Below are 17,071 nucleotides of genomic sequence, written 5' to 3' on the forward strand. Positions count from 1 at the left end.
AATTGCTGTAGACTATTAATACATTCATGATTCATCATATTCATTTTTTAAAGAAAATAACATTTTAGGATTAATAAAATGCGCAATTAATTTAAATATTTTCCATTTAATATCGCTTTAAAGCAATATTTCTACTCTAAAATTTGTTTTTCTAATTTAATACAGTATGACTTACAAAAAAATATTTTGCATAATTTATTCGCTAAAAATACTGAGAGTGATTTTATGAAAGTAAAGGCTTTATTTTGGCGAACATACGGCTTAGTTTTATTATTGTCGCTGATAAAGTTCGTCGATAAGTAAGGTTACTACATGTATTCTAAATACCGCCTCAGCTCCATTTCAGTGAAGTTTTGCCCAGATGTGTTAAGTATGATGTTGTTGTTATTGTTGTTAATTTACGTCGCACTAGAGCTGCACAATGGACTATTGGCGACGGTCTGGGAAACATTCTGGAGGATGATCCGAAGACATGTCATCACAATTTTGATCATCTGCGGAGGGGATGGCACCCCCGCTTCGGTAGCCCGACGACCTGCGAGCGAAATCGAGCACTTTACGGTAGCACAGTTTAACGAGGACCAATACCGCACACCCTCGGTCCCTACGCAGACTGATCCAAGTGGTCACCCACCCACACACTGACCGCAGCCAGTGATGCTTGACTTCGGTGATCTGCTAGGAACCGTGTCTTAACGATCAGTCCACTGCGGGAAGTGTTAAGTATGAAAGAGGTCAAAGGTTGTTTTACTTCTCACAGTTTCCCCCTCTTGCGCTATTCATGTTCGTTCCTTCGAACGAACCTTAATTTTACCCTTTGCCTTGCCAAATTTGATTTAAACACGGATTGGGTGCACAGTTACTCCCCGAGCAAACCATTTGGCATTCTGCCAAGTTTAAAAGAGCGGTGTTCTGTTACATACCCTGTCACTTCACTAGGGATTTTCTTCTCGCATCTATCATTTATAAAATTCTGGCATCTAACATTTGTTTGTAGCGTACAAAGCGTCAACAAAAGCAGAACACTAAATAACCTTTCCTCTAATGATCGGATCTTCGCGTTCTAAGATTAATTCTTGATGTTTCGAGGGAGTGGCCTCAAATATGCTAATTACTTACTGCAGACGATATTTTAAGTTACGAAATCAGACACAAAAACATTCTTTTTCTGAATAAACAAACCCTTTTTTCAAAGAACTAGGATTTTTATCCGAAAATATAGGGGATAGCCGTAATCTGGGAAATATGGTACCAATAGTTTGGCCTGGAGAGCGGTCCGAAGTTTGGACCCCATAATGTTAACTCTTTTATTTGCGCATTTCACTAAATCTCGAGAACTTTTTTAGCGAATTGAAAAATTCTTCACAGAATTATAAAATTCATTTATCCAAAAGTATTTTCATACAAAATTAAATTTCAGTAAATATTTCTTATTTTTTAATTATTTCATTTCATAATAGTAGAAAAAATTTTGAATAGTATGGTATACAATTTTTTTTTTACGTCCAGTAATATTTTCGAAGATAGATATATTTAAAGCATATTATCAAATTCCAATCGCAGAAATACATAAACCAAAAACAGCAATAATTAAATCCTTTAGCTTATGTGATTTCACTTAAAGGAAGTTTTCGACAGATTAGAAAAATATGGATTCATACTTAATATGTCTAAATCAACTTTTGACGTTCAAAAGTTAACATTTTTAGGTTACTTGATTACCAGAGAAAGATCTAAATCACTTCCTGAAAAAGTCAAAGCTGTTTTAGATTACAAATTGCCTGAAACTATTCATGAATTACGTATGTTTCTTGGTATGGTAAATTTTTACAGAAGATTTTTGAAAGATGCCGCTAAGACGCAAGCAATTCCACATGAATATCTTAAGGGATCAGTAAAGAAAGATCGAAGGAAAATTAATTGAACCGAAGAAGCTATTCAAAGGTTTGAAAAATGCAAATAAGATCTAGCAAATGTTGCTTTACTACCCCACGCAAATCCTGAATTACCTTATGGCGTAATTAGTTGATTAACCATATTAGATCATCCAAAGGTTTAATTATATGAGCATTTTGCTCCCAAAAGGAAAAGATAACATTCTTTTAATGTAACAAAACTTTATTCATAATTCTATCCCAGCACGCTGCCACACAGCTCATGACGTTCTGCCTCCTGCTCTATGGTTGCATTATTATTGTTTCGGCTTGGCGATGATTTTATTCGCCACAGAGTATCCCCCCAGTGACTGAGGGTTACCGAAGAAACGATAAAACCACTAGAGCAGAATATATAGCAAGAATTGTATAATGAATATAACTAATAATAATAATAAAATTGGTAAACAGAAATTAGAAAATATAACAGTAATTAGAAAAAAAAATAATAATATATTTTTTTTTTTTTTTTTTTTTTTTTTTTTNTTTTTTTATTTTTTTTTTTTTTTTTTTTTTACAACTGTTAAACGTATATCACAAAATAAACTACAATAATGAATTATTTAGTAATCTATGTCTCTAATTTTTTTGGAAATCTGACATGTCTGCCAGATCTTGTATGTGCAACAGTTGGTTGTTGTTTGGCTGGCTCATTTGGTACAATTGGTTTTGACGGTGTTTTGAGAGCAGTTTCCGTTAAATAAAAGGCGGGTTTCACTCGATCAAGAGAAACCGTTGTTTTTCGACCATTCAGTTCAATGGTAATGGTTTTTTTCGTTCTATTAATCACTCTATGAGGACCGGAGTAAGGCTGACGCAATGGAGGTATTACATTATCGGCACGAAGATAAATATGTGCACAAGTTTTCAAATCGGGATGTACGTAAAATTTTTCGTTGCAATGTGCTGTTGTGGCAATTGGTAGTATTTGCTGCATGTGATCTCGTAATTTTGAAATGAATTCATGACTGGATGTTGTTGGTTTTGTATTTTCAAATATCTCACATGGCAGGCGTAAAGGAGAACCATATATTAGTTCAGCTGGAGAAGAATTTAAGTCTTCTTTAATGGCTGTTCTTATCCCCAATAGGACCACTGGAATGGTTTCATGCCACCGGTCATTTTCATGTGCTTTTATTGCAGATTTTAGATGTCTGTGGAACCGTTCCACTATTCCGTTTGAAATCGGATGATATGCTGTAGTCCGTATTTTAGTCGTCCCCAATAAGTCTGAAAACGCTCTGAACAACTCCGATTCAAACTGTGCACCTCGATCGGTTGTCACTATGGAAGGACAACCAAATCTGCTAATCCATGCATTAAAGAAAAATTTGCAGATGGTTTCTGCTTTTTGGTCAGGAATTGGTATGGCCTCCGACCATCTGGTAAATCTGTCAATCATTGTCAAAATGTAATTGAAACTACCAGAGGGAGGTAGAGGTCCAACAATGTCCAGATGGACATGGGAAAAGCGTCCATCAGGAAGTGAAAATGTTCCAAGAGGTGTTTTAGTATGCCTTTGGACTTTTGAGCGTTGGCAAGGTTCGCAACACTTAACCCAGTCTTTTATTTGTCGTTTCATGAATGGCCATACAAATCTAGATGAGATTAATTTGGTAGTGGCGAGAATACCAGGATGAGATATACTGTGTAGGTGATCAAATATGATTTTTCGATATGACTCTGGCACAAATGGTCTTGGCTGGCCGGTTGATGTATCACATATTAAGTCATCATCAGAAATATGACATGGTTTTAATTCAAGTTTCAGAGAAGTTGTTTGATTATTGAGATATTTAAGTAGCTCTGGATCATTTTTTTGTGTTTCAGCAAATTTCTTAAAATCTAAAAACGTTGCTTTGGTAATAGAATCAATTTCAATTCTAGATAAAGCGTCCGCGACTACGTTTTGAAGACCGTGCACATGACGGATATCTGTAGAGTATTGGGAAATGAAATCTAAATGTCATACTTGCCGAGGTGAACATTTGTTAGGATTTTGTTTAAAGGCAAATATTAAGGGTTTTTGATCTGTATAGATTTGAAATTTTCTCCCCTCTATCATGTGACGGAATTTCTTAATCGCGGAGTATATAGCAAATAATTCCCTGTCATATGTTGACCAATTGCGCTGACTTTTATTTAATTTAGTAGAGTAAAAAGCTATAGGTTCCCATTTATTTTGCGAAAGTTGCATTAAAGCGCCACCAACTGCGACATTTGATGCATCTACCCAAATACTTATTTCAGCTCCAGAAATGGGGTGTCTCAAAAGCGTTGCTTGAGCAATAGCGTTTTTAGCGGCAATAAAAGAATTTTCACTGTTTTCGTTCCATTTAAGAGGTTCGGAAGAATCGTGACCTTTGGAACGAGACTTTTTTCTGTTTTTATGCCCTTCTGAAAATTGAACTAAAGGAGCAAGTATATGGGCGGCTCTTGGTATAAAACATCGGTAAAAATTAAGCAATCCTAAAAATTGACGGAGTTTAGTGAGAGTAGAGGGCTTAGGAAAATCAGTTATACACTTAACTTTATCAGGGAGGGGTTCAATTCCTTTTTCAGAAAGGTTAAAACCTAAAAAATCAACTGATGATAGGCCAAAAATACATTTAGAAACGTTTATGCAAAGACCATATTCCTCTAATCTAGAGAATAAAGCTTTTAAATGCTTGAAGTGCTCATCTAGATCTTTTGATGCAATAAGAATATCGTCTACAAAAGCATAAACGTTTATTAGGCCACGAGTGACTTCATCGATAAACCTTTGAAAAGTAGCACTGGCATTGCATAGCCCAAATTGCATCCTCAAACTCTCGTACAAGCCAAATGGGGTGCATATGGCAGTCTTGTGAACGTCTCCAGGATTTATGGGAATCTGATGATAGGCTTTGACAAGGTCGATTCGACTAAATATCTTAGAACCACGTAAATTTGCAGTAATATCAGCGATACAAGGAACTGGGTATTTGTCTTTAACTGTTTGTGCATTCAAAGCACGGTAATCACCCACTGGTCTCCATTCTAATGATCCTTTTTTAGGTATCATATGAAGAGGTGAAGTATAGTTGCTACTAGATGGTCTGATATGCCCTAACTGCATCATGTTTTCAAATTCAGATTTGGCGATTTTTAGCCTATCAGGAGCTTTGCCACTACCGGAGGTCCTTTAGTTAATATGTAATGTACAGTATTATGTTTGACAGGTTTATTGGGATCAGGTAATTTTGTTATAGATGGATATTCTTTCAGGAGGTCAAAATATTTATTATCTTCAGAAATTTTTTTAACAGTATGCAGTTCTGTTTGCTTTAAATGACCAGGAGTTTTTAACTTAGTTTTTAAGTCTCGAATACATTTATTTCTAAGGTCAGGCATCAATTCAAAATTATGGAGAAAATCGGCTCCTAGAATTGGTGTATTTACATTGGCAACTAAAAATGTCCAATTTAACTGCCTTCTTAACCCGAAATCTAAATTTAAAGTTTGTTGAGCATAAGCATTAATTGTTGAGGAATTTGCTGCAATAAGTGTCTGTTAGGGTGGGTTACGTTTTTGAAAATTATTTGCACACAAAATAGAAACGTCACTGCCTGTGTCTACCAAAAAGGAAACATTTGTTTTTCGGTCTCTAATGGACTGGCGACGTGAAATTTGCGGCAAACAATAAGTCGCCTCTACTCTTTGCTGGTTTCGTTTCCCTGCCAAGCGCAAGGTTGAACACATTTTTCTGGCTTACATCTTTTTCCGAAACGTTGATGATACCAGCAATGTTCTGAATTTCGATACTGAGAGTTGGATCGAGATCTATTAGGAGGATTACTGCCGTTTCTTTGAAAAGGTGATCTACCTCGAAATGAAAGGCAATCAATGCTTTTATTTATTTTTTCGATTTCGCGAAATATTCTATCTTCACTTGACTGTCCATTAGAACCAGAAATAGCAAAAGTTTCGACTGGGGAAGGGGTAACTTCTAAATTTCGATCCGAAATTTCAGCCGCTTTGTCCAGAGTTATAAAAGAAACTACTGCTAATATTGATTGAACGGATGACGGCAATCGCTGTAAAAACAATTCCAGCATAAGTTCATTTGGAACTTTAAGCGATTGAGCACGGCGCTTCATCGAACGTAATAAATCAGAAGGCTTTCTAGAACCCAATTCTTCACCCGATAAAAGTTGTCGAATCTCTTGCTGGGAAGAATCTTCGGAACGCTTTATAAGCTCTTCCTTTAGTTTTTCGTATGGGTCAATTGCATCGGGTTTCATAAGAATATCACGAATTAAGGAAGCTACATCGGGAGGAAGATTCGAAACTACATAATTATATTTCGTTATAGGCTCTGTAATTCCTTTTGGTTTTGCTAAAGGAAATGTGCTTTCGCACATAACAAACGATAAGGCAGGGTCTGATCTGTTGTAAACAGGAATTTGAACAGCCGAAACTTCAGTTATTGTGCAAGGTCTTCAAAAACAAATTACTAAATATTTGTTTATAATGATTTAACTGACATTAAAATAAAAACGATGAATTTCAAACTAAAAATATATATAACGTTACTTAATCAAATAAAATATTATATTCACTAAGAAAATGAATAAAAATAAATGAATTGACATTCTTAACCGTTAAGAACATATTACTCAACATTTAGAACAATGTAACATTTAAAACAATACTGTTATCTAAAGTTTTTTAAGTTTAAAAATAATTTGACTAATTAAATAATGATCCAGTAGCACTTATCTGTATTTAGACACAGTCGTTTGTAGTTTCTTTTCAATTTGCATGATGTAGAACAGTCCTTTTGAAAAAACAAATTTTTTTCATGCTTCTGGAACAACAATCTACAGCTTACTTTCGATTTCAAATTTCAATCAATCTTCATGCGTGTTATGTTCGAGGTCACCATTATGGTATAATTAGTTGATTAACCATATAGATCATCCAAAGGGTTAAAAATATGAGCATTTTGCTCCCAAAAGGAAAAGATAACATTCTTTTAATGAAACAAAACTTTATTCATAATTCTATCCCAGAACGCTGCCACACAGCTCATGACGTTTTGCCTCCTGCTCTAGGGTTGTATTATTAATGTTTCGGCTTGGCGATGATTTTATTCGCCACAACCTCTGTCTTTATTTACAGATGCTTCAGATTTGGCGATATGTGCAATACTCCAACAATACGAAAGCGATAGTTGGAAACCAATAGGTTTTTATTCTAGAAAATTAAATACTACCGAAAGAAGTTATAGTACTTACTATCGAGAGTTACTCGGAATTTATTTATCAATTAAATATTTCAAGCATTTGCTAGAAGGAAGGAAGTTTAATATTTTTACAGATCATAAGCCTTTAATATTTGCATTCAAACAAAAAAAAAGAAAAAGCATCTCCAAGAGAACTTAAACATTTATAATATGTTTCTCTATTTTCCACATCTATTCTAAGTGTTAAAAGTTAAAATAATATCGTTGTGGATACGTTATCTAGAATAGGAGAGATATCTGTAATAGATGAAAGAAATTATAGCCGAATCGCAAACTGATGATCCAGAGCTGCAAAGTTTGCTTACGAACCCTTATTTAAAATTTCAAAGTATCTCTTAAGTAATGGAAAATTTTTATGGTGTGATACTTCAACCACCAATATCAGACCATACGTGCCTAAATTTTATCGTCATGATGTGCTTGAGCAAATACATAGAGAGGCGCATCCAGGAGTCAAATCAACTGTAAAAGAATTAACATCTCGATTTATATGGACCAATATTAAAAAAGATTTACAGAAATGGACAAAGTCATGTAAATTGCCAAAAACCCAAAATTAACAGACACACTAAATCACAATTTGCTGAATTTCAACAACCAGACGAGAGATTTGATGTAGTTCATATAGATTAATTGGACTTTTTCCACCTTCAAATGGAAAAACATATTCCCTGACTTGTACTGATAGATATACATCTTGGTTAGAAACCATTTCAATTCAGGATATTGAAACAGAAACAGTAGCCAAGACATTCTATGAGCAATGGATAGCAAGATTTGGTGTGCCATATAAGGTAATAACTGATAGAGGAACTCAATTCTCTTACGAACTCTTTAAGAACCTTTGAATATTATGCGGCACAAAAAGTCAACATTCCACTGCCTATCATCTAGCCTGCAATGGTAAAGTAAAGAGACAACACAGAACCCTAAAATGTACAATTAAGGCTCATAATTCAAGAAAATGGGGTGAAACTCTCATAACTGTTCTTCTTGGTTTGAGATCTGGTCGAGGAAAATATTCAAACTGTTCAATATCACAAATGGTATATGGTAAAACAATAAAAATTCCAGAAGAATTTTTTGAGCCTTCCAAATATCCCTTCTCAGCATAATCGCTTGCAAAAGCTCTACAAAATCAGATGAAATCCTTAAATCCAGTTAAAACAAGACAAAATATAAAGCAAAATATTTTCATAAACAACGATCTTCTATCGTGTTTACCTGTATTCATCAGACTAGATAGAGTAAAAAAAGCCTTGAACCTAGGAGCATATCCAGTGGCCTACCAAGGACCAAATCCGGTGTTAAGAAGATATGAAAAATATTTCATAATCAAAATTAAAGGAAAAGATGACAGTGCTTTAATTTATAGACTAAAACCAGCTTATTTTTTAAACGTAGCAAACAACTCTCCATTAGATAAAAACATTGAACAACCCTCTACAGATGATTCAAAATTAAAACAAAATACTAATGAGCCTACCAAAAACCAGAAAGTATCTCGTTTTAGCAGACTTATAAAATTATCTTCCAGGTATAATGCGGAAGTGAATGTTAAAAATTTATGATAACATTGTTACTTGGTATGAGAGTAATGTAGGGTAGACATAAGCATGATTTATTTTACTTTATGTTAATTCAGTGAGAGGCAAGGCAATAATACAATAATGGAATCAAGATTATAAAAAAAGCTTCTTCTGTTGTGGTAAATTGTTTTCCTTTTATTGCTAATAAGCAAATTGTAAATTGTCATTTTCTATCATAAGAAGTTATTTATATATTACTCTGCATATGCCTTCGCATAAAAGCCCAACAGAAACATTTAATAACGTGATGCGTTCCATAGTTTACTACGATGAAAGATAGAACAAATGCACAAGTACTTATTTTTTAACTTGAATCATCACGTTTAATAAAAGGATAGTAAACAGATAACATCAGCATATTTAACATTTATTATTTTATTTTTATTAAAAAAACTGAACCTCATTTTCTTTTAAGAATTATTGCTAACAAACAAACAACAAATTTTATTTAAATTTCATAATTTTCTATTTAAAAATAATTGGCTCGGCCACCAAGTGGCAGTACTTGCGGTGCTTTATATTAACTTGATATTACCATTTTTAAACATACATAAACGATGCATAAGCAAAAACAAAAAATGTAAACTTCAAAATTTAATGCACAGATAGTTTCATAAAAGAAGAGAAATTCAATTAAAAAGAAATTGAAAATGAAAATTCTTAAGTATTAAAAATGTATACGTGTAGATTATAATCAACCCTAAACCTTGAGGGATTCTGATTGTTGGTGATGTTAGATAGGCCTGTATACTTTCTCCAACAATATTTTTAATAGTTATTGACTGGATTATGACGAGAGTATCAGAGAATAAAAAGGGTATGAAATGAAATCTTGATGAATATCTTTCTGATCTTGATTTTGAAAATGACTTATATTTACTAACAAACACCCTTCAAGCCATGCAAACAAACACAAGCATTTTAAACGTGGAGGCAAAGATAAATAGGGATTATTGTCAACCAAAATAAAACTAAAATTTTGAAGATTAATCCTAGATAATTAAATTTACTATTGGAAAATAATAAACTAGAGGGGGTAAACAGTTTTATGTATCTTGGAAGTATAATCAACAACAAAGGAGGAACTGTTAGCGATATACTAAACAGATAAAACAATTCCCCAAAGCAGTCACGCTATTCTCAATAAGTTCTAGAAAAACAAAAACATGACAAATTCAACAAAAATTAGAATTTTCAATATTAATGTTAAATTTGTCCTAATATGTGGATCTGAGGCACGGCACTGCAATGAAAATCACATGAAAAAACTTCATGTTTTACTCTAAATTTTTCAGATTTACGAAGAACAAGTTTTTGATTGGAACACTCTGGGCAATAGAAAAAGAGGAAGACCTAAAAATACTTGGGGCAGGATGATTGTAAATGAATTGAAAGCAATAGAACAGGGCCGTAACTACGCCGGGGCAGCCGGGGCACCGCCCCGGGGCCCCGACGGTCAAGGGGGCCCCATATGAAGAGACTTTTTTTTTCTATAAAGCACTCTAATTATATATATGTAAGAAAGAAATTGTGTTAAGATAGAGTTGATGAAAATTGTCTTTTTTGTAATTGCGTACCCACTATAACATAAAGGGAAGGGTAAAAAACGGCAAAACACCTTTTCACAAAATATTTCCCCTTCTTAAAAGAACAAACACGCTTTGCAGAGAAGGGGAAAGGCCACAGCTGCATGTAGTTGATTGCGTCAGACCCAGTGGCGTGCCAACCAGGGGGAGGCAGAGGGCCCCTCTAAAATTTAGATGACCGGGCAAACGATGCGTTTCGCCCCTCCTGAAATTTAGACACTCACAAAAATAAAGTCAAGTAAAATCAGTAATTTAAAAAGGAAAAAAAATTTCAATTTTGAAGCTATTTTTGAAATAGAAAACTTTTTATTCCTCTAACATTTATGTGCCTTGCCTCTTTTGATATTTAGTTATTCGCCAAGACGAAGTCTAGTAAAGTAGGTAATTTTAGAGGNTTAATGTTTAACTTTTAAAATTTTTGAAGGGTTCCACCCTTACAACATGGAACTTGTAAATAAATAAAAAATTTGTTCAAGAACTGCTCTTCTTTTTTGTTTAAAAGTCACTCCTTCAAACTAAAATATAGTTACTAACAGAATAAAACCTAGAATAATAAAGAGCAATAAGAAATCATTAAAAGTTTCCTATTTTAGGCAAAAGAAAATTTATAAAGAACAAAGCTTAGTTTAATAGAAATTTCATTGAGAAATTCTTTAAATTTGAAATTAAATCAATATACAAACCAATGTATTTAATGGTATTTACAGGTTTTACTTCATAATAGTCATTAAACAGCCGACCCAACTTTGAATTTACTACTACTGGAGTTAAACTCCAAAGCCTTGCAATTTTGAACCTAATCGTGAAGACAAGGAAACTCCTGGATCTAGTATTGAGAGAAACTTGCCTTCGTGGAGGGTTTTTTATGGAACTAACCCACATTTACGTTATAGTGAGGAAAACCGCAAAAACCTCCCACGGTTAGCCAGATGGCAAAGGGACTCTAACCCATGATCCGTCTACCACTGAGGATATCTTTTCGTTAACACTGTGCTTGGCACAGAATTCGTATCAACCAGCCAGCGCCGGGATTCGTTTCCGGGTCACCTCATTGGGAGGTGAGTTCTCTATCTCCTGAGTCACCTTGGTTTTGTATTTACAAATTGTAAGGAAAAACAAGAGCAGTTTGAAAATGCAAGAACAGTTTGCATTCATTAACAAGAACAGTTTGCATTCATTTGAGTAAAATTTAGGTTCAATCTTAAAATTTATATTCGTTAAGCTGAAATATATGTATATGGTCTTGTTTAAATTTAAATCTGTATTATTTGATAAAAAACAAGTATTTATTGTAACTAAATCTAATTCAACTTGTAGCTTAAGTGTGTTTATATCCAAAAATGTTATTAAGGATGAACAGGAAAATTGTAGAACAGAAAAATTTATTTTTTGATTAAAAATGAATGCTTTAAATTTTAGAATGCTTATTACTAATAATGCTTGAGTTAATGAAATATGTAAGTTTTAAAAATGCATTTGTGGTGTATCATCTATTTTTAAAAAAAAAAACAAACCAGTTATCAGCAAAAAGAAATTTATTGAATACAAAAAATCATACTCGATCTGATATTAATTTTTCGATTTATTTAGAGAATGCAGGCAGAACTGAAATCGATCTATAAATTTATGAAACATTACCAGATTTTAAGATGGATGTTACAATAATACATTTTAATAAATTTTGAAATTGACCTAAATTAAAAAAAATTATAAAAATTCAAAAATACAAATTTAAAATCTAAATAAATTAATATACTTCAAATTCTCAGAACTTAATTTTTCAAGCTGAATTCAGGATTTCTAAGGGATCTTAACAAAACTAAAAACTTTCTTAAGTATTAAAAACAAAATGTTTACCTTTAGTAAAAACAAAATTTGGAGCAGGAAAACTGAAACTATCTCTTTTTAAAACTCAGAAATAATTCATTTTAATAATTAATCAGTGATTTTTATCTTAATCGATCAGTTTTATCTTTATATTTTTTATTACATGATGCCAATAACCTTTTATATTACGGGAAGTAAGTTACTGACGCTGGTAAGCTTATATAGATCTCGCTTTAATTTGAAACACGCTTTTGAGAAAGCTTTAAAAGAAGGTAAAAACACCTATTGTCAAAGAAAGAATACATTAAAAATGCATTAAGTGCTTCAATTTTTTTCTAATTTCCATTTTTACCTCCTATTATATATATTTTTAGTAAGTTTTCAAAAATTAAGTCCAATCATTAAAAGCCACAAATTGAAATTTAATTAGTTAATGACACCAAATGGCATTCGAAGAAATTTGTAATGTCCGTCAGCGGTTACAAAACCAGTTTTGTAGATGTCAGATTCTCTGACGCGATTGGTGTTAAATGCGAAACATTTCCCATACTGATTTTACATCAATTTTAAAATTAAAGCGTTTTCTTACGGTTTGTTTAATAACATCTTCCATCTTGTCGATTGGGTGCGAATCAATCTTGGTGATGGTGTTGATAGTGCCTGAGAAATCTACAACTCGTAGTCTTGGAGTGCTTTCATGGTAGGGCTGCTGAAGGATGAAAGCAATGGCAGAGTAAGGTGAGTTAGAAGGACGACAAATTCCTTGTTTCAACCATTTTTGAATTTGAGTGTTCAAAAACTGGTGATCTGGTTCTGTAATGCAATATGGTCGACAACGAATACACTTGCCATGTTGCAATTCTATTTTAAATTCCACATAAGGACATAGTCCAATATTGTAATCATCAGAATAAAATCTGTCTGAAAATTGTCCAATTACAGCATCAAGTTCTGAATGCAGAAACTCAAATAGTCCTGCAGATTTTGGAATCAGTTCAATTTGAGGAGGATGTTTACTTAGTTTAACAGCAACATCATGATGGTACTGAGAGTTCACTGCAAGCAACGCAGTTAATGCTAGGTTTCGATGAATGAATACATTTCTATAAATGGAGTACAGATGGAGTAGAAATGCATAATGAACCGTTAGAGTCGTAAGTGCATCTAGCTTGCACTTGGTGTAGCCATTCAAATCCCAAAATGAACGAAAATGGAAGTTGGGAACAAATTCCAACCTTGGTCATTAGATTATCCATGTTTCCAACCTTGATGCTTAAATAAATCCATCCAATAAGGTTTATTAAAGGATCGACGACTTGAAAATATCCATCAGACCGTGGGTGAATAACGGTATTAACAGGATTTTATTAACAGGATTAACAGAAAGAATTTTGAATAATAGTAACGTCTGCACACGGATCACAGAGGACTTGAACTTCTTTTTGTTATTAATGATAACAGGTAATTCAATTCAACATTTAATACAATTTATTGAATGATCATCTTCATTTGCACGCCCAGATCTTGCAAGTGGGAGGTTGCGGTTTGTGTTGAGATGAGAATTCGGATAATTTAAACTGGTGGCGCAGCGTGGTTCATTGTTACTAGAACTAATTGAGTATCTAGTAGACGGGAACAGAGTTTTCAGTTGCTTGTTGGATTCTTGAACTGATCGTGATGAATTTCTTGATTGAGTTGTAGGTGAATTTCGTTAAGGGGGAGGTAAACTGCGCATGAAAGAAGCAGGACCTTTTTGTCCACTTCTCCAGAAAGTAATATCTCGTACATTGTCAGTAGTAGGACTATATTTGCGTTGTGGTTCAACGTGCAAATTGAAAGTTTTTTACTGAGATTTCGTTACTGAAAATAAGTTGTTAGTTGATTGGCGTGACATATTTTCTTGTCGGGAACTTCCATCTGCATCAAGTGCGGTAGCTCTATCAATTAACTCTTCGAAATGAATTAAATCCTGAGTAGCTAAGGCAATCCGCCATTTTTCTTTTATGATATCACCAATTATCATAGAAAAGCGATCAGTTTGTGTTGTAGTAAACTGAGCTTTTTCAAGAAGCATTTTCCTTAGCATAAATATAATCAACTAAACTTTAATTATTATTTTTTGCGAGAGCTCTGATGAGCTAAAAAATCTTGCATTGTAATGTGCCTTTTAAATCTGACATAGAGGGCAGTTTTCCATGCTATCCAGTCATTATAAATTTTATCTCGTGTCATTTGCCAATTTTTTGCAGATCCAGCTAGGCGAGAAATAGCATTAGTTAGTTGAAGATCATCAGACCAATTACACAGTGTCGCAACTATTGTAAGAAACAACTTTTAGAAGAAANAAGTGAAGCGGCACACTTTTACACTAAGCGGCACACTTTTAAACTATATCTACTTCTTTTATCCATTCAGAAGCATTGTCAATGGCATTTCCTTTAAATATTGAAATAGAATTTGTGATATCATTATTGGATGCAATTTGGATGATAACAGGTTGACTTGCTTGTTTGTCTAATAATTGATTTTGAGTCGAGTTTGTCTAATAATTAATATTGAGCCGACTTCATTTAAAGTTCTTTTCTTTAATTCATTAAAATATTAATACACTATGTTTGATACCACTGAAAAAAATATTTTCTAAAACAACGAAAACCCGTTGTAAAATTCTTATTAAAACTGTCTATGTCAATATAGACCCTATTTAAAATTTCTAATTGATCCGATATTTTATAGCCATTTTTCTTTTTAGTACATAGATTTTTTTTAATATCAGTTAACATATTACCAACATTATTTACGCATCATTGCCGTGAATGATAGAATGACGTTTTTTATGGTTCTTCTAGACATATAAATATCTTTACTCCATTACTTTTGCTTTCAAAGATGTGTGCAGATGTGTGAAAATGTAGCGAGAATTGCAGCAATATTAGAATTTGATGTGAGAGAGGAAGTGAAGGGGTACGTTGAGGAATATGTTGACTGCTTAAAAGATCCACTTGTTTCTGAAGTAATTCAATTTTAGTCAATAATTTTGTGTTATCGAACCAGTTTTCTTCGGAATATTGTGCGTTGTCATCATTTGGCAATTGTACGGGAAGAGTTAAAAGTTCGTCTAAAGTTCCATCATCTGTTCTATTAATATTAGCATTAACTATACGCGATATTATGTCATTTTTATTTCCCCTGAGCGAAAGATTTTCGAAACGCAAATCTGACTTTATTTGGGTGACAGTTAAATGAGTCAGTCGTTGCAAATTCAAGGCATTCAAAACAGTATTTTCGTCTGTTGACATCTTGGCAAAGAAAAGTGCTGTGAGAGGAATTTGTTTTGGCGACATCTGCTACCGAGAAGTTAGGCGAGTAGAAATCAATATTTAATCGATTGCAATTTTCAAATTTTCTTCAGTGAAATGTTATTTTTTGTCAAAATAGGATTACCTGGGCCATTTGTAGCCAATGATGAACTCTTTTTTGTTTCGTTAGCAGTCAAAATTTCATGAGAAGCATCTAAAATGCAGCTATAGAATGACGATATTTAAAGTTGAAGAAATAGAACAGTTTTTCTTTGAAAAGACGACTGGGCCATATAAGGCATTGTTGAAAGACAAAGAATTTAGTTTAAATGAAATATAATCAAGAAGTGAGAAGATATTTTTAAAAAAATATTTTAATAAACAATAATAAACTGCGACAGATATTTTTAAGCGAGGTGTCCTATTTCTGTATATAATATGTTGCCCCCATTTTTATATAAATGTTTAACTTTTCTGCACTGTGAACTTATGCTAACATTACAGTAGCAAATTTTGTGAATACTATTATTATAATAGAATGACAGCCATTGACTACTAGGTCATTAGGCTTCTAGCTCTCCAGTACTTCTTAATAATACAGTCAAAGTCTTTTAGTGCAGAGCACGTGTCCAAATGCGTAGCAGTCATGAGTTGTCCTGAGTTATTTTGTGAATATAAAATTGTGCAAAATAACTTTATACAATGATTCTGAAAAAGTGCAATAAATCCGTATATAGTTCAGTCGGAATTCAAATGACATAAAAAACTTTTACTTTGTGGGGTTTTTTCGATTTAATAATTTTATTTTTATTCGAAACAAGTTGGAGATACTTTAAGAAGAGAATTCAACAATTTTCAGATACAGATTATGCTGCTGCAATAATCTGCTATTACGTTAAGGAAATAATAATGGAGGAAATAGAATAGAAAATAAAATTGATACACAACACCCTCTTTTCGGCAAAATACGTAATTGGTTCGAACAGGAACAAGGAAACGAACTTGTTATTCAAATGAAAACTTCAAGAACTTTTCGATCTGTACAAACCTGGTGTTGTAATTAGTTCTATTAAATTCGAAATAGTCCGGTTTAAAATAGTCAGACATAAACGGGGGAAATTTAATACACTGAGTAGTAAGATATGGTTAAAACTAGCAGAGGTTGGTAAATTTTACCAAGTTTCTGGCTCCATGAGAACTCAAAAATCTTATTAATTATTATCGTAACGATTTGGTAATGATTGATGAAATTAACAATAAAATATAAACTGCTGTTTGTAGAAAATGCAACACCATGAAGGAATCATCAGAATCAAATGAAATTCGCAGCAAATGTCAATTATAGGATATTATGCAAATTAATAAAGTTTCAGAGCCATCGCGCGTGCGTGGCGCGCGCAGCGCCCTCTGAATTGATGCTGAAAGCGTATAAATAAAGTGCTGTAGCGGGACGTTGAAAATAGTCTATGATTATTTGTTAGTGGCAAACGTTTAGTGAGACCTGAGTATGCCTCCACGACGGAAGAATAAGAAATTCAAGCAACTTACGGAGTTTGAACGAGGGAGG

The 17,071-nt window shown here is 33.3% G+C and overlaps 1 protein-coding gene across 1 annotated transcript; it reads right to left on the minus strand.

Moving 5' to 3' along the window:
• Positions 1 to 5,608: 5,608 nt before the first annotated feature.
• Positions 5,609 to 6,319, minus strand: LOC107451292 (uncharacterized). Its single transcript, XM_016067345.3, has one exon. The coding sequence runs from the start codon at positions 6,317 to 6,319 to the stop codon at positions 5,609 to 5,611; it is 711 nt and encodes a 236-aa protein (XP_015922831.2).
• Positions 6,320 to 17,071: the final 10,752 nt, after the last annotated feature.

Source organism: Parasteatoda tepidariorum, chromosome 5 (assembly GCF_043381705.1).
Source record: "Parasteatoda tepidariorum isolate YZ-2023 chromosome 5, CAS_Ptep_4.0, whole genome shotgun sequence".
NCBI classification, from domain to species: domain Eukaryota; kingdom Metazoa; phylum Arthropoda; class Arachnida; order Araneae; family Theridiidae; genus Parasteatoda; species Parasteatoda tepidariorum.

Bases quoted from the DNA above. Each gene is read 5' to 3' on its own strand.
- LOC107451292 (XM_016067345.3), bottom strand. From the start codon at position 6,319: ATGTGCGAAAGCACATTTCCTTTAGCAAAACCAAAAGGAATTACAGAG.